Source organism: Rhea americana, unplaced genomic scaffold (assembly GCF_003343005.1).
Source record: "Rhea americana isolate MKP2758 unplaced genomic scaffold, rheAme1 scaffold_255, whole genome shotgun sequence".
NCBI classification, from domain to species: domain Eukaryota; kingdom Metazoa; phylum Chordata; class Aves; order Rheiformes; family Rheidae; genus Rhea; species Rhea americana.
The window spans coordinates 855,529-878,974 of record NW_028186374.1 but is presented as its reverse complement, the minus strand read 5'-3'; the positions used below and the strand labels follow the sequence as shown (position 1 = coordinate 878,974).

Sequence of the window (23,446 nt, the reverse complement as noted above, 5' to 3'; positions counted from 1 at the left end):
AATCTCTCTCTGATACGTCATACAAATTTGCTCTGTTTATAGACATCCTGCTAGAGGCTTGCTTTTCCTCCTTTAACCTTTGGCTGCCTCTTTTAAGCTCTTCCTCACAGGCTGCCTCATTTTATGTAGTTTCCCCTTTTTGCTGGTAAGCACTACTGTAGCAGACTATTTTTGGTCTTTATTGCTTGTGCAAGAAGATTGAACTTTGTACTTCATGGTCATGATATAAAGTCATTTTTCAAGGCTGAGGCTTTGAATGAGACTCTGCTTTCTGCTCAGGGCCAGTTTGAGAGTTCAGTCTTCTCTTGTGGCATCCCTCATTACCTGCTCTGCAAAGCATTTGAGAGYATCTGAAAATACAGTCTGCGTCCTGTCCCAATGTCATATTTACCCAGTCTGCATGGGGATACCTGAAATTTCCCAGTATCAGTGTGTTTGCTGTTGTCTTAATGACTCAGATGTTCTTATGCAGATGATGGTTTAGTCCGAATACTTTTCCTATTTTTACATGCCAGGAAAGTTCTGTATTAACTTTAGATTTTCTATAATGTATAAGCTCACGGTCTCCCCTGACCCAGTCTATTTTCTCACTTTCCTACAAATAATTGCAATGATAATTTAGTGTTTCATTCATTATCTTCATTYTACTAGATTCTGGAGGTGCTTGTTATATTATTAGTTACCTAGCAGGAAATACTTGAGTTCTCTTCTATTGAAAATGAACAAAAAAAAAAAATCCAAAGTTATACAGGCCATAAATAGCCTCTCAAAATGAACCTTCATGATACTAAGATACATCCTTAATGAGACTTAAAAACCTATAAAACATCAGTACAAGGTGTTGTGCATATTCCCTGTTTTTAAGTGTTTTAAATGTGAACATTTGATATGCCTGAAGAGTCAGGAAAATGTCTGCAGAGTCTTAAAACCATAACATTACCGTTGCATTTCATCATCTTGAAAGAGAAATTTGGCCACGTGTGTGTGCACTGGAGTGTTCATGAGAGAGTGACTAAACTCCAGAGCTTTTCTGAAGTCGCTGCATTTTTCATGAAAACTAAACTGATGTTTTTCAGCGATTTGGAAAGTGCTGTAGGGCAACTGTGATAAACAGGAGTTGCAGTATTTGAGACAGACTTCTGGAGCATCCATACAGCATCAGATCATCAGCTGCGTTTGCTCTCTTAGTGCAAAGATCTGACGGGAGTTAAGCTGTTTCTTGAAGGTCTTTTCAGAACTGCCCGTTTTCAAATACAGAAGCACATTATATAGTGTAATTAAACTGACAGCTGTTGCTCGAATGAGACTATACTGACATGTTTTATAAACACGCATTAAGCAAAATAAGATGCTTAGAAATCAGGTAAAACTGCAAAAAACTTTGCTTGGAGTTTCGTGATTTTTTTTATTATTATTTTTAAAGAGAATCTTTTCAGGGTCATGTTTTTCCCCTCGTCTACTTTGTATTATTTAAGGAGGTACCAGCAGCTGGGAACACACTGTAATAGCAAAGATCTGTTGTTGTTTGCCTGAACAGCTCTCCTATACTGCCCCTCTCTACGGTGTGGAAAATACAGAAATAGCATTGATATGATTACGTGTATGGTTACAGAATAGGATATTTTTTTTTAATCCTCTCTGGAAAGGGACTCTCCGATGAGAATGGTTATTTAATTATGTCATTGCCATATTTYTTCTATCTAAAGAATATACATTTCATGATGCTCCAGAGTTGGTATTGGTGGTGCTTTTTGTCTTAGACCATTAGATCTCCTGGTGGAGTAGGGTGGAGAATACAGAAAATAACCACAGAAACAACTCTGTGGGCTGGAGAAATTGCTCTTTTATTGCATATAAGATCATRAATATATTCTGCATGATACTGCCACATCTAAACACTCTAGATTTTGTTGGGTAAATGACAGGTAAAAAGTTCTTGTACTGGGATGTGGCCCCACAGTAGATGCTGGAAGAGTTCATGCTAGCTTACAGAGTGGACTGTTAGAGGGAAAGGAGGAGTAGGCAGTACCATTGTGTCATTTTTTTYCCCCTGACTTCTTTGTTTCCACAACCCTTACTGTGGTTATTTTGCGTGGCAAGTTGCTAACTGATGCACTCTGACCTGTATTTCAGATTTTAGTTCGCARACTTCCTGATGGCAGAGAACTCTGGGGGAGGATTGTTGAAACAGAAGCTTATCTGGGTGGGGAAGATGAGGCTTCCCACTCCAAAGGTGGGAAGCAAACTCAACGAAACACAGCAATGTTCATGAAACCAGGAACTTTGTACGTGTATCAGATCTACGGGATTTATTTCTGCGTGAATGTTTCCAGCCAAGGTAAGTTGACAATGGAAGAATTTTAATTCCTGCAGCASGGGGTTGGTGTTTCTAGCTACACTCACCCTGTTATAGCCATTTGTGAGTTCCTGACAGACTCTGTGAAGTCAGTGACTTGCTGCCATAATCTTTTCCTTGGGACCTGATTTAACCATGGAGCTGTGGACAACATGTGAGCTTTAAATATGACAAGTAGGTCCCGTCACTGGCTTCACAGTGACGAGCCAGATGGGATTTTGGTCCTAGCTCAGAGCTATATGAGCCATTTAGACACAAAAATACAGCTCCAGGACTGGAATTTAGAGGAGGAACAGGATGGAGGTCTTGGTTTTGATGACCTGAGCCTTATTCATGTGATTCAGCAAACTTTACTTCTTTTGTTGCTTACCTTTATCCTCAGAGGCTGTAAATGTTGGAGCAARCAAAAAGGTCTGAGATGTCCTAAGCTTAGGCAAGGAGTTACTACAGGAGCATTTTAGGTGCATTGCTGTATCTTAAACAAACCCAACATTGCAGTATCTTCAGTCTTGTTTTATTATTCTCAAGAGAATGTAATTCACCCCTCATCAAGAAKGGAGCTGGGATCGGTACTGGTTTTAGCCTTTGGACAGCAGCCAAGGAGAAAAACGGTGCCAGGTTATGTTGTGGGGGAAGAGCCTGTCTTCCTAAATGGAAGTCTTAGTGTCTGATGGATGAACACATGTGAATTTCATTACTACATCCCTGCCAAATCTGTTAGGATAACAAAAGCAGAGCGTATCATTATTCAGGATGTAATTTTTAGTGTTTAAAATATTARGAGTAATAATTTTTGTTTTTAAAAAATATGCTTTGCCTTTAAATTGTAAAAGAATTTCTTTAAACTTTATACTTTGGGAAATTTCCCCTTCTGTCCCTGTGTTTAGCTTTGTAAGAAATGAGCCAAAGAGCTCACAGGTGTGATGGAATTAGTTTGTTTTTTGTTAGAAGCTTGTTCTCCATTAGCCTGTTATTACTATGGCTACGCTGACACAAAGTGCAACTTTCACTACCAGCTTTGTCAGGAACACGCTGAAGTAAACAGCATGGTTGTGCACRTTATGTATCACTGGATGCATCTACATAAGCAGGAGTTATTCCTTCAGCTTAATTGCCCAYGTGCTGATTTGTTGAAAGAACGAATTTGAGGAAGAATCTTCTATTTGAGATGCTTTGCCCATGTTAGCATAGCTAGAGAAGCAGCTTGTCCTTTTGTTTAGCCTAAAGAAGATTGAGGAAGTCATCTTTTGTGGTTGCATTTGCCCACCTTGGGAGAAGGCAGAAGCATTTACAAAGAGTTTGCTTTTCTGAATATGTGACAGATCTCGGGAATTTTGTTTGGAATTGCTGTGGCCATGCAGAAAACACAACAAGGTAATTTTCACTGAAAAAAACATGAGTATAATCCTTTGTGAAATCTGCCACATCAGAGAGTCTTGTTAAAATATAATGTCTGTTGTGGCTTAGCTTCATCCCTTAGCTTGGTCCCTTATAGCATGATTTTCTGATGTGGCTGTTTTCATCATCTTTGTACTCAGAATTTAATTGATGCAAAATAGCTAGGTACTTCAGGGTCTCTCTGGAAATGCCATTAAAACCTGAAAGGTTGAGTGACTGACCAGGAGATTATAAAAAGAATATGAACAACATTATTCATGAGGGTGTCAACTCAGGAAGACAGAAGCACAAATTACTCAGAGAACACTAAATCCTTTTCCTTTTCAAAAGACACATTCCCGGTGATGTCCCAGAGCCAGACTGCATTTTGCTTGGATTTAGGCAGTGTATAGCTGCAGARTACCAGGAGTTAAACAGCAGAGAATGTGGGATGATAACATCTATTCCCATACATCATCTTCTGCCTCCTGTGATCTCCCTGGATCTTTCATATCTCCCTCTCAGCTGTCTTCCAGGCTGAAGATTTCAAGTCTACTTAGTTATTCCTTCCTTAACGGAATAACTTAGTTATCCCTTCCAAAGCCAGTCCATAACTTTGATCATCCTGGTTGCCTGTTGCTGAATCACTTCCAGTTCTGTTGCATCTCTCTATAGATGGAGAGGAAGAGGAGGACAACACCAGGCATGCACATAGATTTCAAGACAGCAGTGCAACTTGCTTTATATAATAGTTGGGGTTTGCAACTGGGAATACCACATGGTATTGGCGGGGTAGCAAATCAAGGAGTCAAGAAGGGAAGCGGGTAAAGGTCTTTTGTGGGAACCCTGATGGTTTTCAAACAAACACAAAATGACCCTGTCTCCAGCCTTGAGCCATTTTGACTTTGACCTGTGCATTAGCCAAGTTCGGATTGAGTGATGTAAGAACAGGAGGAAAACCTGAGGTTGATTTCAGCAGATGGGTGTGTATATAATGTCTTCTACAACAGGGGCATCTGTGACAGTCAGTTCTCAGACGTTCTCCAAATGACTCTTTTTTGGAAGATGATATTTCTGTTTGGCCACTGGGTACATCATTGCCTCAAAATACTCTGGCAATCATGTACTGGTTTTAACAAAGCTTCTGTTTCTGGAGATTCTCTTGGAGCGAGCACCTAGGTTTTACTGAGATCTGTTGCAGTTTGAGATGGTTTATTACATCTAGCACAAACTAAAAATCACAAATGAATTCTYAGAAAGGTGGACCAGAATACAAAGATCAGGAAAAATGGGACAAAATCACAGACTGTTTGTCTGCGACCCRGTCTTTAGGAGTTTTTTTGTGTGTGTATGTGTAAAAATAGGAGGATGGAGGGAGTTTGAGAACTGCAGTTAAGCTATCCTGGCATAGTGCTTTCTTTTTCCATCACCAGTTAARTTACCAAGAAGAAATGACAAATACCCCATTCTCCTCCTCTCCTTTTTTYCTTTTTTAACATAGAACGTTTCTGGAGCACTCACGGGCTGCACTCACCTTGTCCTTGATCAGAATCATAAGGATGAAAAACTGAAATCTTTGATCTCCTCTAGATCAGCAGCAGAAACAAAGATTGGGYTCTGCTTTTCCAAACACTTCTGTATAGTGTAGCAATATTTTACCTATAGTTAATGGTTGAGAATTTCTCAGAAAASCCCACCAAAACCAACAGGAGTTGCTGTTCTATCTGAGAAACTATAAAACCAAGGTTTACTGAGCATGTTCTCTTCCCGTACTGCTGTCTTACCCCATAGCAAAGCACAGATCAGTTCCCATATCAGGGTACTCCTGGCTGTTTCCAGATAGACATTTTTTTCCCCCTCTCCAAAGGGGGAGCTAAGTTTCCAGTACAGAGAAATCCTAAATATGTCCAGGATAGGGAGAATACTAAGTAACTTTCTTTCAGAGTGCTTCAGGCAGCACCTCTGGGATCTCTCTGCTTTCTCCGAGATTGTGGCATGATTGTGGCCAACAAAAACACTTTATATCCCTCTTTTTAAATAGCTACAAGCCAAATCTGTGAAGGTATGACTGTTTGGGAATTTGAGGAAGTTTAACAGAACTCTTAGCTCCATTTTTAGTCACTTATATCCTTCCTGTTGTTTCAGAAAAACAGGCTCCCCTGAATGCTATCAGACTGCCCGTTCTCCAAGGAACACCCAAGACAGTGGGTCTCAATGTACTAAAGGCAAGAGAAAGCATTCCATAAAAACAGAACTGATTTATTGCTACTAATTTACCATCTGTCTTACCAGGACTTTCCCATACTTTAAAAAGAGATGAGCGCAGTGCCTTGATCCTCCTCGCGGTGCTGATACGGTGACATGGGGATAGTGAGTGGGAAGGCAGAGCCTGGAAGTATTTGTGCTCTGGCTGGTGTTTGGCACCAAGACTATCAGCCCCTGAACCCTAAAAATGATTTCTTTCTCCTTGCACAGCTGCCTTTTAGGTAACTAATTACTTGTTTAGGACAGTAAGTGGTCAGAAGGGAAGCTTCTGATTCTGGGGTTTTGGTATGAGTTACCTGTACTCTGCAGGTTTGGGGTAGAAGAGGAGATGCCCAGCAGATATTCTGCTTCACAGCCTTAGTTCTGCCCCCACCRTAGTACCCTGCCCCGATGTTTCGGATCCGGTGGTTGCATTTGCCACTTGCAAACTGTGCTGTAACTGCGCTGCTTAGATGAAGCTATCCGGTTTTGTAGGGTAGGCAAGCCCTTGTGCCGCTTCAATTACAGGATCTTTGTGGGAGGAGGGGAAGGAGTTCAGAGAACTGGGACATCCTCTTCAGTACCAGCAGTGACGGCTGTCCTGCTGCTTCTCAGGCCCTTGAGCCGAGTGACCGGAGTGCTGATTTGGAGCTGCTAGCTTCATAAAAGCAGCAGCCTTTTTACTGGAGAGAGATCACAGGGCATGTCCCAGACGCACACACTGCTGGGACCTGGCAAGCAGCATGGATTGGACCGTTGCAGCAGACTTCATTTTAAAAAGCAGCCAAACACTGACTTGAATCATGCTGGGGCCTTCTTGGCACTTAATCAGCTCAGGATATGAGGTCTATAAGAGAAGTGTAAAGCTTTATATGCTTCTCCCACTTGCTCCATTCAGCTTAGTTTTGTCAAGAAGGGGATATTTGGCACATGGGACTCTGGCCTTTTACAGCTCCCTTGTTTTGATATGTAACCTTGCAGCATTGTCTCGTTTAATAGCAAGTGGAATAAATGTTCTGCAGTGTCACTCAGATGTGGGAAAAGGTGCATCACCAGCAAAGCTGTGCTGGCAGAAGCATTTGGTAAAGCAGCTGCAAAAACAAAATTTTAACCTTGAGAGACACCACGACTGTAACTCAGGTCAGGTCATAGGCAATGTGTCCTCAGCCCGGTGTGTTCTCAGCCCAGATAATGCTGCCAACAGACACCAAAAGCACCTCAGCTGCAGCCTGCTGCTTTGCCACTTTGTCTGTCAGAGCAAGAAGGTGAGATACTGGCTGGTAAGGGTGTTCAGTGGACTTCAGATTTCTGCACTTCCATTTCTCTTGACTGTATTTTTGCATTCATAAAAGCATAATGACATGAAGGACTCCTGCCACTGAGGAAGCGGAAATCTGTGTGCATGTCACCAAGCTAAAGCGGCACCTTGTGGGATTTTACCTGGGAGAGGCCATCCCATTGCTGGGTCCAATTCTACTGCATGCATAGATTGCATCAGTATATTATTTTGGAAGCACACACTGCTGTTGGAGAAATCATAGGTGATATAGGAAGATAAATTTATAGAAAAATATTACAGTTGCCTTTCAGTGTGCGTGAGTCCTACAGTGTATCCTGGCAACAGCAAAAAATAATCTGAGCACCAACAACCCTCCTGAGGGTTGAGGGACATCAGGCTTTCCTCACTTCAGGAGACAGTAAATGCCATGTGAAGCTTCTCTTTGRCTTTGCTGTGATTCGTTCATCCAGAGTTTGCCAATCTGAGTGTTTTGTTGACAGATCTGAAGTAATAGCTGTTAAAATCAGGATACTGGTGATTCTCTACCCAGACCCAGTGTCACACAGCATGGACTTCCCCGTAACTCTYGGTTCCTGGGCTAGGACTTTGAAGGAAGTGTTTTGGGAGTAATGAGTCAGATGGGTGGAGAGAGGAGGGAATTTTCTTCTCTCTGGTGGCCAAGAGCTGTTTCCAAGAATGAGAGCTGGAGCCTTTCCAGGGAAGGAGCAGCAAGCTGCACAATGGGGGTGGGGGACTTCCCTATCATTTTATGATTTCTAGCTGCACTGGGAGAGAACTGGTTTCTGCCCTGTTAGACCCCAGTTTTCAGCAATGAACTCTACTCATTATGCAAAATGGCTCTGCTAGGCATGAGGGGTAAATACCCAGTATCTCTGGTATCTCTGGACGAGAACACGGGGCTYGCGCTGCACTGCTGCTGATGGTGCGTCAGTGGCCACATCCATGTCCGGCAGCTACGGAAGCCAGATAACCCCGGAGAGCTGACTCCTGCCGGCTGCGGAGAGGGAGGAGGGATGGTCAAGCACTCTGGCAGGCAGGAGTGAGCTGGAAGGATTCAACTGTTCTTAAGGAACTAAAGTAAAACTTCCAAGGTGCAAGTGCACTTAGCAGGACCTGAACCAGCCCATGGGGGGCCCAAGGAGGCAGAGACTCATCATGGCATCCCTGTATTTGYGGCCATGTATTCTGCCTGCCGGCTTCACCTCTTCTGAAAGCTCTGTGCTGATGCTCACATATTCAGAGGCTGCTGACTCAGAGCAGCAGCGGCATCTGTGTTGCGCACAGCCAGAAACATTGTGAAAACTTTTCTGTTGGAAACACTCAAAGAGCAGGCAGAGGCAGAAGTGCCAGGTACGTACCTCCTGCAGATGCTCTGGGAGCACATGTAGTTTGTCTGAATGCTTGTATTGCTTCACATGAACTCCCAAGGACTTGATTTAGTTCAAATGTGACCATGGTTTCCACTTGCATTCATGCAGGATGAAGGCAAGTAGTGTAACTAGCAATTGCTCAGCATCCCACAGTTGTTACTGGTGAGTGAGACATCATCCCTATGCAAAGGATGTTTCTCTGTGCATGGAGGAAAAGTTAAATTAGGACATGCAGTGTGTTCTTAGAGCTCAAAGGTCATCTGAGATTTTTAAATCACTAGTGCAGGGGAGCTGCTTTTGGCTGCCAGATTAGCATCAGTCCCTTCGTTAGAGAAGGGAGTGCCTGGACACAGATTGCTGACAGCTGTTGGAAATGAGTCTGTTGACTTCACCGAGTTTATTGAGGGTGGTAGGGGCTCTGTACAAGTCCAAGGTAGTAGACACACCTCAAAAGCAAGAAATCATGCTCTCTCTTGATATGCTCAGCTGGGAGCCCAGGAGGGTAATTTAGTGTGGGACTTGTACAAAATATGAGATAGATGATTGTATTTTTAGAAACTGCAGGCCCTGGGGGATCTATGTAAGAAAAAGATTTTGCCAGGCTTGAACATGGCTCCAGATGTTTGGGGCTGGAGAGGGAGAGGAGATTCTTGTGGCGCAGCATCACCGTGCACGCAGATGCTGGAAAGGAGGAATGCCGTGGGCGGCCCCCAGCACAAGGGGTGCTGTGTAGGGCAACACACAGACTGCTTTACCAAGCGCTCTGCTCGCCCACGAGGGGTCATGAGAAGACCTCCCCTGTTCTCTAGTGGAAAACCCCAAGGAAGTGTTTATGTCCCACTTCGGCTGGTGTTTCTTGTCAAGGGACAATTTCTGTATTCAGAGCTGCACCTTTGCTTCCCTGTCACTGGAGTCGGGGGGAGCAGTGGTCACAGTGACCGTGAGGAGCTAGCGTTTCCTAAGGCACTTGACAGGGTGGTAAATCRCCTCGGAGAGAAGAATGTGGCAGTGTTTTTCATCCTTGGCACAGAAAGGTCTTCTCTGTTGACATGACACTCACTGGCCTTGCAGCTCATGGCCAGAGATGATAAAGCCACTGCCTGTCCCAGGACGCTGCCTTGCAAGAACTTCCCTGGCGCAAGGTCCTGAGCTCTTTGCTTTGGAACCATACAGTTACACAGTCATATTGCACGCACACACCCACCCACCCATTAGACCTAGAATTGGGTGTTTAAATTAGTAACCCCTGTTTTCCGCTTGAATGAGAACAGGCTGCTTCAACCACAGTGATAATGCTGTTCTCAAGGAGACCTCACCAAAGCCCTTGACAAGTTGTTCGCATGGTCACTTGCCATCACTGTGAAAAATCTTCTTTCCCCTTGGTCCCTTCCCTTCAAGCACTGCTGCTGGTTTCATTTAGTAGCCATTAGTTCTCATGTTGGAGAGACAGTGAGCCACCATTTTTTTTTTATTCCCCTTAAATTATGATTTCATAGATATTTGCCATATTTTCCATTATTTTTTCTCCTTTCCAGTGTTKAGAGTCCTGGGCTATTTAGCTTCGCCTGTGCAAAAGCTGTTCCATGCCTTTGATGATGCTCGTTTTCACTCTCCATACTGTCCCTGACCTGCCATACCCTTTACTGTGAGGAGGACTGAACAATACWCTTTGCTAAAGATGAAGGTCCACTGTGAATTCATACGGGGAGTCCTGTGATGTTCTCTAGTCCTTTCTTAATGCCTGTTAACACTGAATTTGCTTTTGGAGACGCTGCTAAGCAACAAGTAGATGACTTACTTTCCTTTTTTCTTCTTTTTCTTTCCCATTTATAGCTTTGTGATCTCAGTCCTGGGTGGTAGAGGGAGCATAAGCATTCATCGTTTGTGGGGGAAGTTAATGTGTTTTTCTTTTCATCTGCACTTTTACATGAATTTAAGAGCCATTTCTGGAGCCATCCCATTTCTTAAGGCCCTTCAGCAGTTCTTTGCAGCTGACCCTTACCTTTGCTTATCTGATCAACTTGACCTCAAAGCAAAGTGTGTCATCCTATTACTCAGCTCCTCTTCCACATCCTCTATCAGTGAGTTGAATAAGGTAAGCGGAGCTGCCTCTGGGCACCCACTGGTGATCAGGGGACAGTGAAAAGTGACTCATTTTTCCTTTTTCTTTCTTTCTTTTTTTTTTTTTTCTGTTACTTGGATTTTTTTTCCCTATTCCTGATAGCAGCTTAAAGATCTTTTGGCAAGGGACCATAGCCTAYGCCGTTTGCAAATTAAGAAAGGCTCTACTGGCTGGATCATCCTTTTCTAGGTTCTTGTCAGCTCTTTCAGAGACCGCTGGCATGAGTGGCCTTCACAGATAGCGTCCGTCTTTACTTCACCAGGCTGACAGCCTTACTGACCAGCAAGAGATTTGAGGGGGGAGGTGAATGACTGACTTAACGCCCGAGTTTGAGCTACAGAAGTATCATGGGATTTAGTGCCTGTCCTGGCTTCACACTACAGGCTCCTTTTGGGAGGCTGTAGCTACTTCCCACATTTCTGTGGGCTCTGCAAGCTGCCTCTTTCTGTTGGCAGCATCCTGACTCATTCCTCTTCTCCTGTGTTAGCTGGAGATCTGATAATCAGGAGTTTATTATAAATCCACTGGGTCTGGGAGCAGCATTGGATAGTTATCCCAAAACTGAACCATATGTGTATTTCTTCCTGAGCATTGTGCTGACATAAGAAAATCTCTTGTGTTCTGGCAAGCCTTGGAGCGTCAGCTAGTCTCGGTGACAGTGAGAAGTGGGGTCTGGGAGGAGCAAGGCCGCACTGATGAGCAAAGGGCACAGAGCTCCAGGGCGCTGCTCTTCAGAATAGGGAAGGGAATGCACTGAACATGGGGTTAGCAGCTGGTGCCAGCGCCTGGTGCTTGAAACTAAGCAGAGCTACAGGCTCAGAGCTAAAGTGCTTCRACTGGAATTGGGGCTAAAAACCGAGAGGTTCTTGACCCGTCTCAGCCTTAATTTGCATGTATTTAAACAGCATGTGTCACTCCAGAGGGATGCTGGTGCTTACAGGGAGGTGTGTGAGCTGGAAGCCTCAGCGTGCAGCCCCAAGTCCTACAGATGGTCACCAGCACTGCAGTTGCACTGGGGAACTCCCCGCTTGTCCCCAACTGCCAGACAACACATGCTTCTTGTTCTGCACAGGAGAAGGGGCTGCAGTCTTGCTTCGCTCATTGGAGCCTCTTGAAGGTCTCGATGTGATGCGAGAGCTGCGCAGCGCTTCAAGGAAAGGACCCACAAAGCCGCTGAAGGACTGGCAGCTATGTAACGGGCCTGCCAAGCTCTGCCAAGCATTTGGTATTGATAAGGATTTTGACCAAAGGGATCTGGCTCAAGATGCAGCTATTTGGATGGTGCCTGGACCTGAACTGCTGGGAGAGCAGGACGTGGTAGCTACAGCAAGGATTGGTATTGGCAACAGAGGAGAGTGGGCACAGAAACCTCTGAGGTTTTATTTAAGAGGGAACAAATTTGTGAGTGTTGTTGACAAGAAGACAGAGCGAGAGATGGCAGCATTGGGCTCTTCCTCTTGCAGCTGACTAGTCTTGCAGAGGTGCCAAAGAGCAGGACTTGAGCTGCACTCCATATGACAGCTTCAAGCTATATCCTGGCAGYGGTGAGCACAGGATGATGGCTTGGAAGTTTTTAACAATAAAYGTACTTTATCACAATGAATGAAGTGCAGTGGGGTTTTTATCTGTGCGGCACACTGCTGTAGGTCTTCTAGTCAGAAACGGGGTCCTCTGGAGCACCAAAGGCTGGTCCTTTCTTTGTGAATGGATTCAGGCTCAGTTGAGGTGGACAAGCAGCAAAGTGGRGGGAGCTTTGGGTGAGGGGGTCCTGCACCATCAGTGAGCTGCATGACAATTACCTTTATCTAGGATTCTGTATCAGCATTATCCCTGTGACCAGAAATGAAGGGTCACAGGTACTCCCCTGTCAAGTTTTCCAAACCCTTGACCCTTATCACACGAGGAAAAAAAAATCTTTTCGAGGCACTCCTGACTGGTCCGTGTTCTTACGTCCGTCTCATGAGCTCACCTGGAGAACCAGCTGATGTGGGTTTGCAGTGGACTGGGAGCTCTATACCAACATTAATCTGTTTCTAGTTCTGGCATCTCTTCTGGTTTTCAGTAACATCCTTGCAGCTGCAGGAGAAGCCTTACTGTGATTAAGTAACTGCCACCAGGGATCTCGTGCTCTACAGACACTGTGTTCCTTCAGTGCAGCTGTGTCAGGGCTGGTGGTAGGTAAGTCATAGCATGCTCACCCCCACAGTGGGCAGCTGTGGAGGGGTGGGCATAGCCTCACCCAGCGCAGGGATGCCGGTGGAGGCCTCCACCTTGCGGGGACACTAGTGGGTTCCTGCCTAGTATATAGCTGAGTTCCCAAACACTGCTGGGCTTCCCACACTTCTCCAACAAGGAAACACTGCCAGGGCTGCAGGAGCTTGCTGCACGGTCCCAGAGGCAGCCAGCTCAACTCTCCCTTAGAGAGGGACACACAGCTGAGCTCCGTTCTTTCCTTCCTGAACAGAGGCTCTTTAGCAGCAAAGGCAGAAGCAGCCAGTGCTGCCAAACGCTCAGAGTGGACTTGACCCTGCTGCATCAGGGTGAGCTGGCGTAAGTTCAGGGGGCAGAGCCTGAATCAGATCAGGAAACACTATCTAAACAGCTGTATCTTGTGTTTAGCTGGACAGCTTTATCTCAGGCCAGATTCCCAGTCTGGTTGACTGCAGCCACTGCAGTAGTTGCAGGGAGGGTAATGGAGGAAAAAATAATCCGCCCTGGAGGGCAAATGTGACTGCCTTTAACTCCAGCCCAGCACAAATTAAAAGCTACTGTGTCAATGCACCCACTGCACAGCCAGCCAATTTCAGTCCTGCTCAACAACTAAGCTCCCCCCTCCACAAGTGAAAAAACAGCCTTGCAAACCAGGAACACATAGGATGCTGGTGACACAGTGCCCCTACAGACACTTAGCAATAAGGATACTGGGGCAGGGAATGAAAAGCAGTAACACAGTAAACTAGTTATTCTCATTCGTGAACATGTTTACACAGGATACCTTGTGTTCCTACCTACGTCCTCACTGGTGCCAAATAATGATGAGCAAACAGATTTCCTCGGTGCCAAGGGACTCTGCTGAAGGCAGGCCAACTTCACTCTGCCCTTGAGCAGACGCTCTGCTGTGGGGACATGCGCAAAGGCTGCTCGTGAACTGTGCTCACAGCTGAATGATCCAACAGTCGGGTGGAGAAGCAGAGAAAGCATCTCTGGTGCACCAGCAGCCGCCCGAACGTACAGCACTGTTAGTAACATAGCAGCAGAAACTTTCTTAGACCACTCTCACAAGCCTTGGTGAGGGGTTAGGGTCAGGGAAGCATTAAGAAATGGTAGCTCCTGCACCATGAATCCAAGCTGAGCAAAAGCACACTGTCCTGCAGCAGGTCCCAGAGCACCTCATATAGCCCAGCCTCAGCTGTTCAGGAGCTCAGAAGGGAAATCTTGCAGGAGCAGATGGGAAATCAAGCACAGAGGGGGAGAATTTGCTGCAGGTCATGTGGTGAGAAAGAACTCMACATTCAGCTCATTTACATTTTAGTCTTATCTTTTAGAAAGACATGGATACCAAGAGCATAGCGGCTTCTCCTCCCCTGCCAGTAGTCATTTTAAGAGCGACTGAAAGACTGAAATCACAGGGTCCTCGTGGCTGGTCACGACCAGCACGCTGCGGAATTTGTCAAACAGCATCAGCAGCTGCGAGCGACGCATGTTCTCATTGTACATGATCTCCTCCAAATGGTGTCGTCCTCGGAAATAGTGCAGCAGCCTGTGGGGAAGGACAGCAAGTGAGGCACACGGGCCAAAAGCAAGCACATGCAGCAAGAACCAAAGTCTTGTCACCCTCAAGGTCTCCTTGTGATGGGATGCAAATCAGAAGGGGGTTGGTTTGCACCCCTCGTTTTACATGACAAGTGAAGTGAATTAATCTGTTCTTCCCTTTAGACATACCTAACACACATCCCCTGGAAAAGCAATACCGGGAACATGACCCATCAAGTTCTTAYCTACTTAGATATCCAGTCTCTATCCTTCCTTTACATCCTCAGTGTGCAGCTTCTCCCAATGGATGCCCCACACCCACACTGCCCTGGTACCTTCACCTCAGAGCAACCAGTCTGTAACAAGGAAATGCAACCTGCAGGGCAAACGGGCAGAGTCATGACTAAACTCTACTCGGTATTAAGAAGGTCCTCCACGTATCAAAAGATTTCCTACCATGGGGAGTTTCCTGAGATTGTCAGTTTTAGACATTGTTTTAGCTCCAGAAAGCGGGGAACCACAAGCACCAAAAGCCTTGAGAAGTCAAGAAGTGACAGATTTATGTTTGTAGTTGCTTAGTTGGGTCTACACGGCAATTCGTCACAGCTCTGTGTCAGAGGCCTGTGTAACTACACTGTCTTTCCAAATTTAAGAGCATGTTTTCTCTCACAGCMGTCCGAGGGGTTTTATAACTTGAGTTTTTCCAGCCTGGGGTAGGTGGTGCAGTCACAACTGGGAGTTGGAAATTTTGACCACAGAGAAGCTCTGGGAGTTGTAAAGCCTCCAAAGAACGCCAAAACCCTGAGGTCTCAATTAATACCACAACGACTACTGTAATTCCTAATTCTCTTTAAAAAAAGACAGCACTGACACATCTGTGCTGAGTACTGACATGATACACAGACATTAGATAATCTCAGTGCTGCAGTCCAGCCCAGAGGGTTGAGCATGGATCTCTGCAGCGCTTCCACTGCAGCAGGTCACCAGTGGCTGTGGACTTGCTCCCCAGAGCCCCTGCAGTGCGAACCACCGAGCCAGCCCCCGAGACGAAGCTCTAGTTTGCTGTTCAGTCTCTTAACTGTCTGAACAACCTGCCAAACATAGGAACCATATTGCACATATCACTGAAAATACTCCCACTAGTCAAGGCCCAAACACATATGTCAGGATCCCTTCCCTGGCTAAACACAGATGTGCACCTGCGTGTTATAAATCACACGTACTCTGCTCTGGGCTCCAGCAGCTTTTGCTAACATGTCCATACCCAGGTGCAGTTAAGGAATAAGCCGACCTGCTGCTTCATGCCAACTGACAGTAAAATGACTGGGGATGACAAGATCTGTTTTCCAATTCCTTCATACAGTTCTGTTGCAGGAGTAGCCTGTAAAAGTCACCRTATACCCCTGAGAGTATTCCTGCCTATTTTCAAGTCACAGTAGGATGGGACCTCTCATGCCTTTCATGAAAGACTGATGCTTGTCTGCCTGTTTTCTGTTGTTCAGCCTTTGTGAGTGACCGGAAAGAAATCACTGTGCAGCAAGTCTCCCTCCTTCACATCCTCCGTGACACTACGGAGAGAGTGCCGGCTTTACCTTACAAGTCATCTCCAGTCCWCCGGCATTTGCGTTTCTCTGCTCCCCAACTTGCCACGTTGCTCCTATCGCCCTCCTGACACTCCCAGCCCGGGCAGCTACGTAAGCACAGAGCATCTCCCCAGAGCCGCGCAGGCGGCCTCAGCGCGCGCGGCCCACAGCGGAACGGGCACGTGGCGCAAGCACGGCGCACCGCCAACTTCCCGGCGCGCCGATGCCCGGCCGCCAGCTCTCAAGTTGGCAGCATTACGTACAGCGTAACTGATACATCTTCCTACGTGCAGTACGAAGAAACAACAGAAGGGCAAGCTCCAGCGTTATTTACCTTTCCACTCTCCGTGCTGTGCGTTTGCCTTCTGCAGTATCTCCCACTAGGCAATTAAATCAGGCTAATCAGTTCCCTCCCCTGGGTCGCTGATACCGAGTACACCAAGAAGGGGCCGTTTTGCAGGAAACGTGGAGGTTTGCGCGTGTATGTGTCAAAAAGGTTCCCAGAGATATTAGCAATAATTTTTGACAACACTTACTGGTCTTGGAATTTTATTCTTTATATGCTCACATTTTAGCTACCTTGGAATTAGCTTGCCCAGACATCCTTAATCTCTAAAAATGGCTTTCATCATTATCACTTCTACCAGATCGTTCCTGCAAAAGGATCTGCTTTCTAGATTTCTCCCTTCCATTTTGGCCCAGATGTATTAGCTACAATTTTCCAAGATGAATCAAATGCTGTCTAACCTCAGCTGGGCACTGTGTTATTATTTCTGCCTTGTCTAAAGCTCCTCCCCTAACTTGTATCACTGTTCAAAAAGTGGTTTTAAGAAAGATTTTAAAAGCTACATATTCTCTCCCTTATACAAAGCTGCTCACTGTGATAGCCCATAGTCTCAGCCTCCGGCACAACTGTCTTCTATGCAAACRCTTATGAGCTGGCCTTCAATGGCAATGCAGACAAAGCAATTTTCCAATAAATGAATCCGTTCTATACTCAGGAAGAGTCTAGATTYGTAACAGGTCAAGATGAAATACTTTCCATTCCAATAAAAGCTAGAGAGGATATTAAAGAATATCACAAAAACGCCGGCTGGAAGAGACTGTTGAAGTCTCCGGTCCAGCCTCCGGCTCCAGCAGGACTATTGCCAACACTGTAGCTTTTCCCAGCCAAGCTTTGAAACCCTCCAAGGATGGAAATCCCCCACATATCTAGGTAAGCTGTCCAGGRCTTCATCACGCTCCAGACACAAAAACGTCCAACTACAATCTACCAAGCTGYAACTTGGGGCTGCTGCTCCTTGTTTTGCCATCTCCCACTAGTAAGGACAGATTGGCTCCATCGTCTTTTCTAACTACCCTTCAAACTGTTGTAGGCAAGTATTAGTTCCTCCTCAGCCTCCTCTCTGCCCATCTGAATAAGCTCAGCTCCTTCAGCCTTCCAGTAGGTCTTCTGACCTAGATCCTAGCCCACCTTGGCAGTCAACACCAGACCACCTCCAGTTTCTCCATGTCCTTCATGACCTMGGGGGAAGGTGAAAGGGGGCAACCAGACTGTTTTCCAGGTGCAGCACCAGGCAGAGGAGGATAACAACTTCTATTTGCTGGCCACTCTCCCCTGCTAAAGCAGCCCAATGCATGGTTTGCCTTTAATATCATGGATGAAAGGACAGTAAGCTCAGATGTGTACACCATGGAAACGACCGGGCAGGCTAGCTGAATCTCACACTTTACTCATGGTTCTCATCTGCCCTGACTGACCCAAACTCAACAATTCTGAGCTGGATTCCTATCTGCCGCATGCACCAGAGTGCCCTCCGCATGCACACACGGAAGCCAGAGGTACACACGTGTCCCAGGCAACCCATGCCTGCAAARCATGGTAAAATCTCCTTCTGAGGGGAAAAATAGAGCAATTAAGAAAGGACGAGTTAACAGAAAACTTATCCTGATAGGACACTGAAGACATTGCACAGGAGTAAACCACTTGCATAGGCAAGGTGGAGAAAAGTGCCCAGTATGATGGCAGGTTAAAGCACAATAAACACTGCACCACRGAAAGGATGCACCACAAATCCTTCCTTACAGTTCCAGCATAGACAGGGCACTGTCTTCACCTTGTTGAGCAGTGGATGTTTGTGGGACCCAAAGAGCACATAAGATGGCAGTTCCTGGGGCTGCATTTKTGTCCCTCTGAAGCTGCCCAAATATGTCTGTTGCCAGCTCTGCTCTTCCAGATCCAAACATAATGATGGAAGATTATTACTTTCCATTGCTCATCACTGGTCTCCTCTCTGAAGTCACAAGAGCTGCTCCTCTACCAGCAGTGTGGTGGCGTGGCAGCTCCGTAAACCGCTTCAGAAAAAAAAAAAAGGGTTATCTCAGACTGGTCATTTAAATAAATTTGGCTTATTTCTAGCCAACGAGATAGCCCTTCCACCAGTGCTGCTTGAAGACAGAGGAGCAGAGCTGTCCACAGTCGAATGCAATCAATGAAAATTCCTCAACAGAGCCAAGGACCTTCACCTTCCAACCGTTAAGAGCAGGAAAAAAACTCTTAAGAGCAACACTGTACCCATAGTTTGGGAGAGGAGCCATGAGTGAAGCCTCAGGCTGCCTTTAAAAGCACCATCTGATGTGCAGTGAGGAACAATGCTTTCTGTGCAATACTGAAGATATAGCTCAAAAAGATCAAGCCTCCTTATCACCTTTACCTCTGGAGAGTCATGCCATGCCTTCTCCAGCAAAACCTAAGAAAAGAACTTGGATCTGAATTCCCAGTACTGTGAGGRTTAATGTAGCCAGTGACAGAGCCAAACTTCAATATTCTATAWATGCCCCTCAGATTTCTGCCTTCCAAATACTGACTGTGCATCGTAATGAAGAGGCACAAGCTCTTTCTGCTATCTGTATAATGACTAACAGAGTTCAGAAGCGTAACCATAGGAAAAGGTATCAGCCTGAACTTTGTTGCTCTTCTGAAGATCCCTTATGTGCATACAAAATTATTCTTGGAAAGGTAGTTACAGTATATTTAGTGCACTAACTATGTATATAAATCAGGAGCTTGTGCTGCGATGCAGCTGATAACAGCAGAGCTGTTTTCTGTAGCACAGCCCTCATTATGCCACTACGCCTCAAAATGAAGCAGAAAGAAGAGCTGACACAGTAGCATCTAGTGGGTAATGAGGAGGATCAGCTCATTCATTGCACTAGCTTCTCCACAATTTTTTACACTTCCATTAAGAGCGATAGGTTTACCCAGACCCTCACCTTCTGATGGTTTACAGTACAGAGAATACACCCACAGCCTCCAAGTTACAGTGTCTCATCAAGTCACAGTTAATCACGAGCATTTTGCATAGCGTTTCTATTTTTACATTGAAGCATCCTACCCACAGGAGCAGTTTGTTTATTGTATCTTCTCCCTCTCTCACTGTTGATTTAAGAAAAAGTTATGCAGCTGTCAGTTCAACTTACGGTGGAATGGAAATTGAGACTGCAAAGTCCCAGATGGCTTGGCTAAAGAAGCTGGTGCATGCACAAACTGCAAAATAAACATCATTAGAACAGCTGCCTGGTTGTGGCAGTTGATTTTCTGGAGAAACCAAAGTTGCTTTTAGCATCTGCAATTCAAAAGTTTTTGCATAGTTTTACTCGGATGAAGGGGGCAAGAGGGCTACAAGCTAAATGAGCAGACGGGGAGGTGGATGGAAAACTGACTGAATGGCAGAGCTCAGAGGGTTATGATTAGTGGTGCTAAACCTAGCTGGAGGCTAGTAATTAGTGATGTACCTCAGGGGTCAACAGTGGGCCCAATCCTGTGCAGCTTATTCATCAATGACTCAGATGAAGGGACAGAATGCACCCTCCGCAAGTTTGCTGATGATACAAAACTGGGAGGAGTGGCTGATACATCAGAGGGCTGTGCTGCCACTCAGAGGAACCTCAGCAGGTTGGAGAGATGGGCAAAGGGGAACCTCAGGAAGTTCAACGAAGGGAAGTGCAAAGTCTTGCACCYAGGGAAGAATAACCTCACGTTCCAGTACAGGCTGGGGACTGACCTGCTGGAAAGCAGTCATGCAGAGAAGCGCCTTGGGGTCCAAGTGGACAACAAACTGACCACGAGCCAGCAATGTGCCCTTGTGGCAAAGAAGGCCAATGATACCCTGGGTTGCATTAGGAAGCGTGTTGCCAGCAGACTGAGGGATGTAATCCTCCCCCTCTACTCAGCCCTGGTGAGCCACACCTAGAGTCCTATGTCCAGGTATGGGCTCCCCTGTATAAGAGAGATACGGAGCTACAGGAGCAAGTGCAGCAAAGGGCCACTAAGATGAGTAAGGAACTAGAGCGTATCTCAAATGAGGAAAGGCTGAGAGAGCTGGGACTCTTCATCCTGGAGAAGACTGAGGGAGAATATTATCAGCACATATAAATATCTGAAGGGTGCATGTAAAGAGGATGGGATCACACTCTTCTCAGAGGTTCCCAGTGACAGGACAAGAGGCAATGGGCACAAAAAGTTCTGTATGAATACAAGAAAAAACTCTTTTCCTGTGAGGGTGACTGAGCACTGAAAGCGGTTAGCTGAAGAAGTTGTGCCGTCTCTATCCTTGGAGACATTTAAAAGTCATCTGGACAGGGTCCTGGGCAAACTGCTCTAGGTGATCCTGCTCAAGATGGGGGGTTAGACTAGCTGATCTTTAACAGTCCTTTACAACCTCAACCATCCTGTGACAGAGAGACAATGATGAAACCGTTTCCTCTGTCCAAGGACAACTATGAATCTACATCACCACTAATCCAGTCCAAAGTCTCCCCCACAAATTCTAKCCAAAGATATCACCAACTGCTTTTTGTTTTTATCTTTCTTTCTCAWGGGTTTTGTAACCATTTATTTGCTGATGAGAATTGCACATTTTCCAAGTTCTCAAATGGCCAAAGTGTTGTCACTCATAGAATATTCTCTGAACAGTCTTGATGCTGCTATGAACCTAGTTACAAAAGGTGGAGGAGAAGAGGATTTCAGAACTACCCATCAGCATGGGAGATCTGTATTGAAAAGACCAGAGCATAGTACAGCTGCAAAATYTGCTACAGATAAGAGAAGTATTTCCTTACCAGTACAGTCTCTTGAGGCTATTTGACTATATTAATCCTAGGATCAGAACCAGATTTTTAGGGGATTATGGGCTGAATCTGGGAAGTATGGGAAAAGCTGCAGCACTTTCCCCAGGTGGTTTTCTTCTTCATCAGTTTTAAAAAAAGGTGAAAGTTGCATTCCAGTGATGCCACTGTATGTTGAAATGCTTCCAAAAATCAAGTGTTTCTGCCACATGTTTCTCCCTGCTGGCTGGTTATGAAATGAAGTCATTCTACTTCTTACAGTCTGCAGAACCACATCTTAGATWGCTTTGTTTTGTTGAAATTTGCAATAAAAACAGTGAATGCCACTAATCACACATCCCAATGACTTATCCTGTAGAGCCACCTAACCTAACCAATTTGCTCATCTCAGCAAAACAGACCTTGAAACCTTTGTAGGCTGCTCCATAGAAGCATTCAGGCTGGCTTTATGTCTGATGCTCTTTTGCTCTGTCTCATACTTGCAAGGAGTTACACACCTTAAAATGATAAACAGCTTGCTTGGAATGACAGCATCAGCATGGCCGAGTCTTTGCTGCGGAYGTCTGAAAAGTTTTTTCAGGCTATGCAACTTTATGTCTACCRTGTCTAGACACAAGAAAATTGTCAGGCAAACAGTCAAGTCCTTGTTCTCCAACCATATGTCTTGTTCCTCCTTCACATATCCAAGACTTTGTTAACAAGTGCTCTTGCAAAGCGGTTACTAGTTATTATCAAAATTCATGTGCATAGATGAAACAGGTATAAAGGGAACACAAAACAAAAGAATTTATCTTTCAAAACCCCAAGCCAGTGGAATTTGCTTGGAGTCCACACCCATTTCTCGCTAACACAGCAAGGATAAGACAAAAGATTACATGCCTCATTCCTCACCTTGCAAACATGCGGAGATCTTCTGGATTTTGGGCAGCAGGGACATTAAGGATAGCTTCCCGCTCATGTTCCAACAAACTTGCTAGCAGATTCTCTGTCATCCTTTTATTTAGTGGTGAGTCCCCACCAGGTATCAACTCAGCACTGGAATTATCCATGCTAGGGCTTGTCAGAGTCATGTCATCACTACTAGCTATAAGGGGAAGAGAGAAGATGCACAGATTATGCACTGATGTAAAGATTATCAATTCAGACTGTTTCTATGCAGGCTTTCCAAACAAATCCTTYAGATTTGTGGAGCAAAGAAAGTGGCTCTAGAAGTGCTACATGTATCTGCAATTAGTCAAATGGCAACACAGGAATTTTCTCAATGGGAGAGTCAAATGTTTCAATGAAGTCATCAATTTATGTGGAAAATRGTACTTCTAGAGACTATAAACAGTCCATAAAAATATGAAAAAAAAAAAGAAAATTCCCAGCCAGCTCTGCTGGAATAGAGTAAAGTGGTAACACGAAAAGCCTATCAGCACAGAAGGTGGGAGTAAGCAGAAAGAAAGGCCAAGAAGTAATACCCTCTCATAAGCGGGCCAGAATAAGCAGACTGCAGACTTATCTGATTCACATTCCAAGATTTCTGCCTTAATTCATAACTTCTGTAAAGCAAAAATTTGTACAGAGAATCTCTCTTGATATCTAACCACAGTGTTGCTTGGCATCCTGGGAATCCTGCTCATAACAGCAGAGGCATGCAAGTTTGGGGATTTCAGCACTGTGCCTGATCTACACTCTTGTAAAAATGCTTTGCCAGAATCACTCTGAAGAATGGCAGTGAGAAGATTAAAGAACTCAAGGAAGAGAATCAGAAATCAGTCCTTTCTGACAACAATACCTAGCTCTGCATTTCCTTAAGTGGCTCTACGGTCTATAGAAACCAATGTTGTTTAAAACAAAGACTCACAAGTTATTTTTCTTCTCTTGATAACCCAAGTTCACACAGTAACGGCGGTGCAGCCACAGCACCACCACCATTACTCTTAAGTAGACCAGCGAAGTGGAAAGTTACTTGGAAAAAATGCCTCTGAAAAAAGTACCTCTGATAAAATGAAAATATTTCACATGACCAAATGAGAACTTGGCAAATTACAAAGGGCTACTTTGTTTTTAAAACAAGAACTTAAGCTTATAGCCTAGCTCCAAGAGGAGTTAGTTGTAATAAGCAAACACACCAGCAGAGATGAGCTGCCTTGCTACAAAGGCCTGGTTAGTCTAGATACGATTAAGAGAAGTTCTAAAAGTGGGTCGAGCAGCAGAGAAAAGTACGGT

General features: G+C 45.1%; 2 protein-coding genes across 7 annotated transcripts in view; one reads left to right on the top strand and one right to left on the bottom strand.

Annotated features, from left to right (window-relative positions):
* MPG (N-methylpurine DNA glycosylase) overlaps positions 1–12,372 on the top strand; it is a 19,287-nt gene extending 6,915 nt beyond the window's left edge. For both annotated transcript variants that reach the window (XM_085307225.1, XM_085307226.1), the window contains 2 exons: positions 2,134–2,338; positions 11,842–12,372. In XM_085307225.1, coding sequence (XP_085163351.1) covers positions 2,134–2,338; positions 11,842–12,236 — 600 coding nt within the window. In that variant the 3' untranslated portion in view covers positions 12,237–12,372. The remainder of the gene's footprint in view (positions 1–2,133; positions 2,339–11,841) is intronic.
* Positions 12,373–14,289: 1,917 nt separating this feature from the next.
* Positions 14,290–23,446, bottom strand: part of NPRL3 (NPR3 like, GATOR1 complex subunit) — a 49,541-nt gene continuing 40,384 nt past the window's right edge. For all 5 annotated transcript variants that reach the window (XM_085307221.1, XM_085307220.1, XM_085307223.1 and 2 more), the window contains 2 exons: positions 22,124–22,316; positions 14,290–14,529 (listed from right to left, as the gene is read on the bottom strand). In XM_085307221.1, coding sequence (XP_085163347.1) covers positions 14,364–14,529; positions 22,124–22,316 — 359 coding nt within the window. In that variant the 3' untranslated portion in view covers positions 14,290–14,363. The remainder of the gene's footprint in view (positions 14,530–22,123; positions 22,317–23,446) is intronic.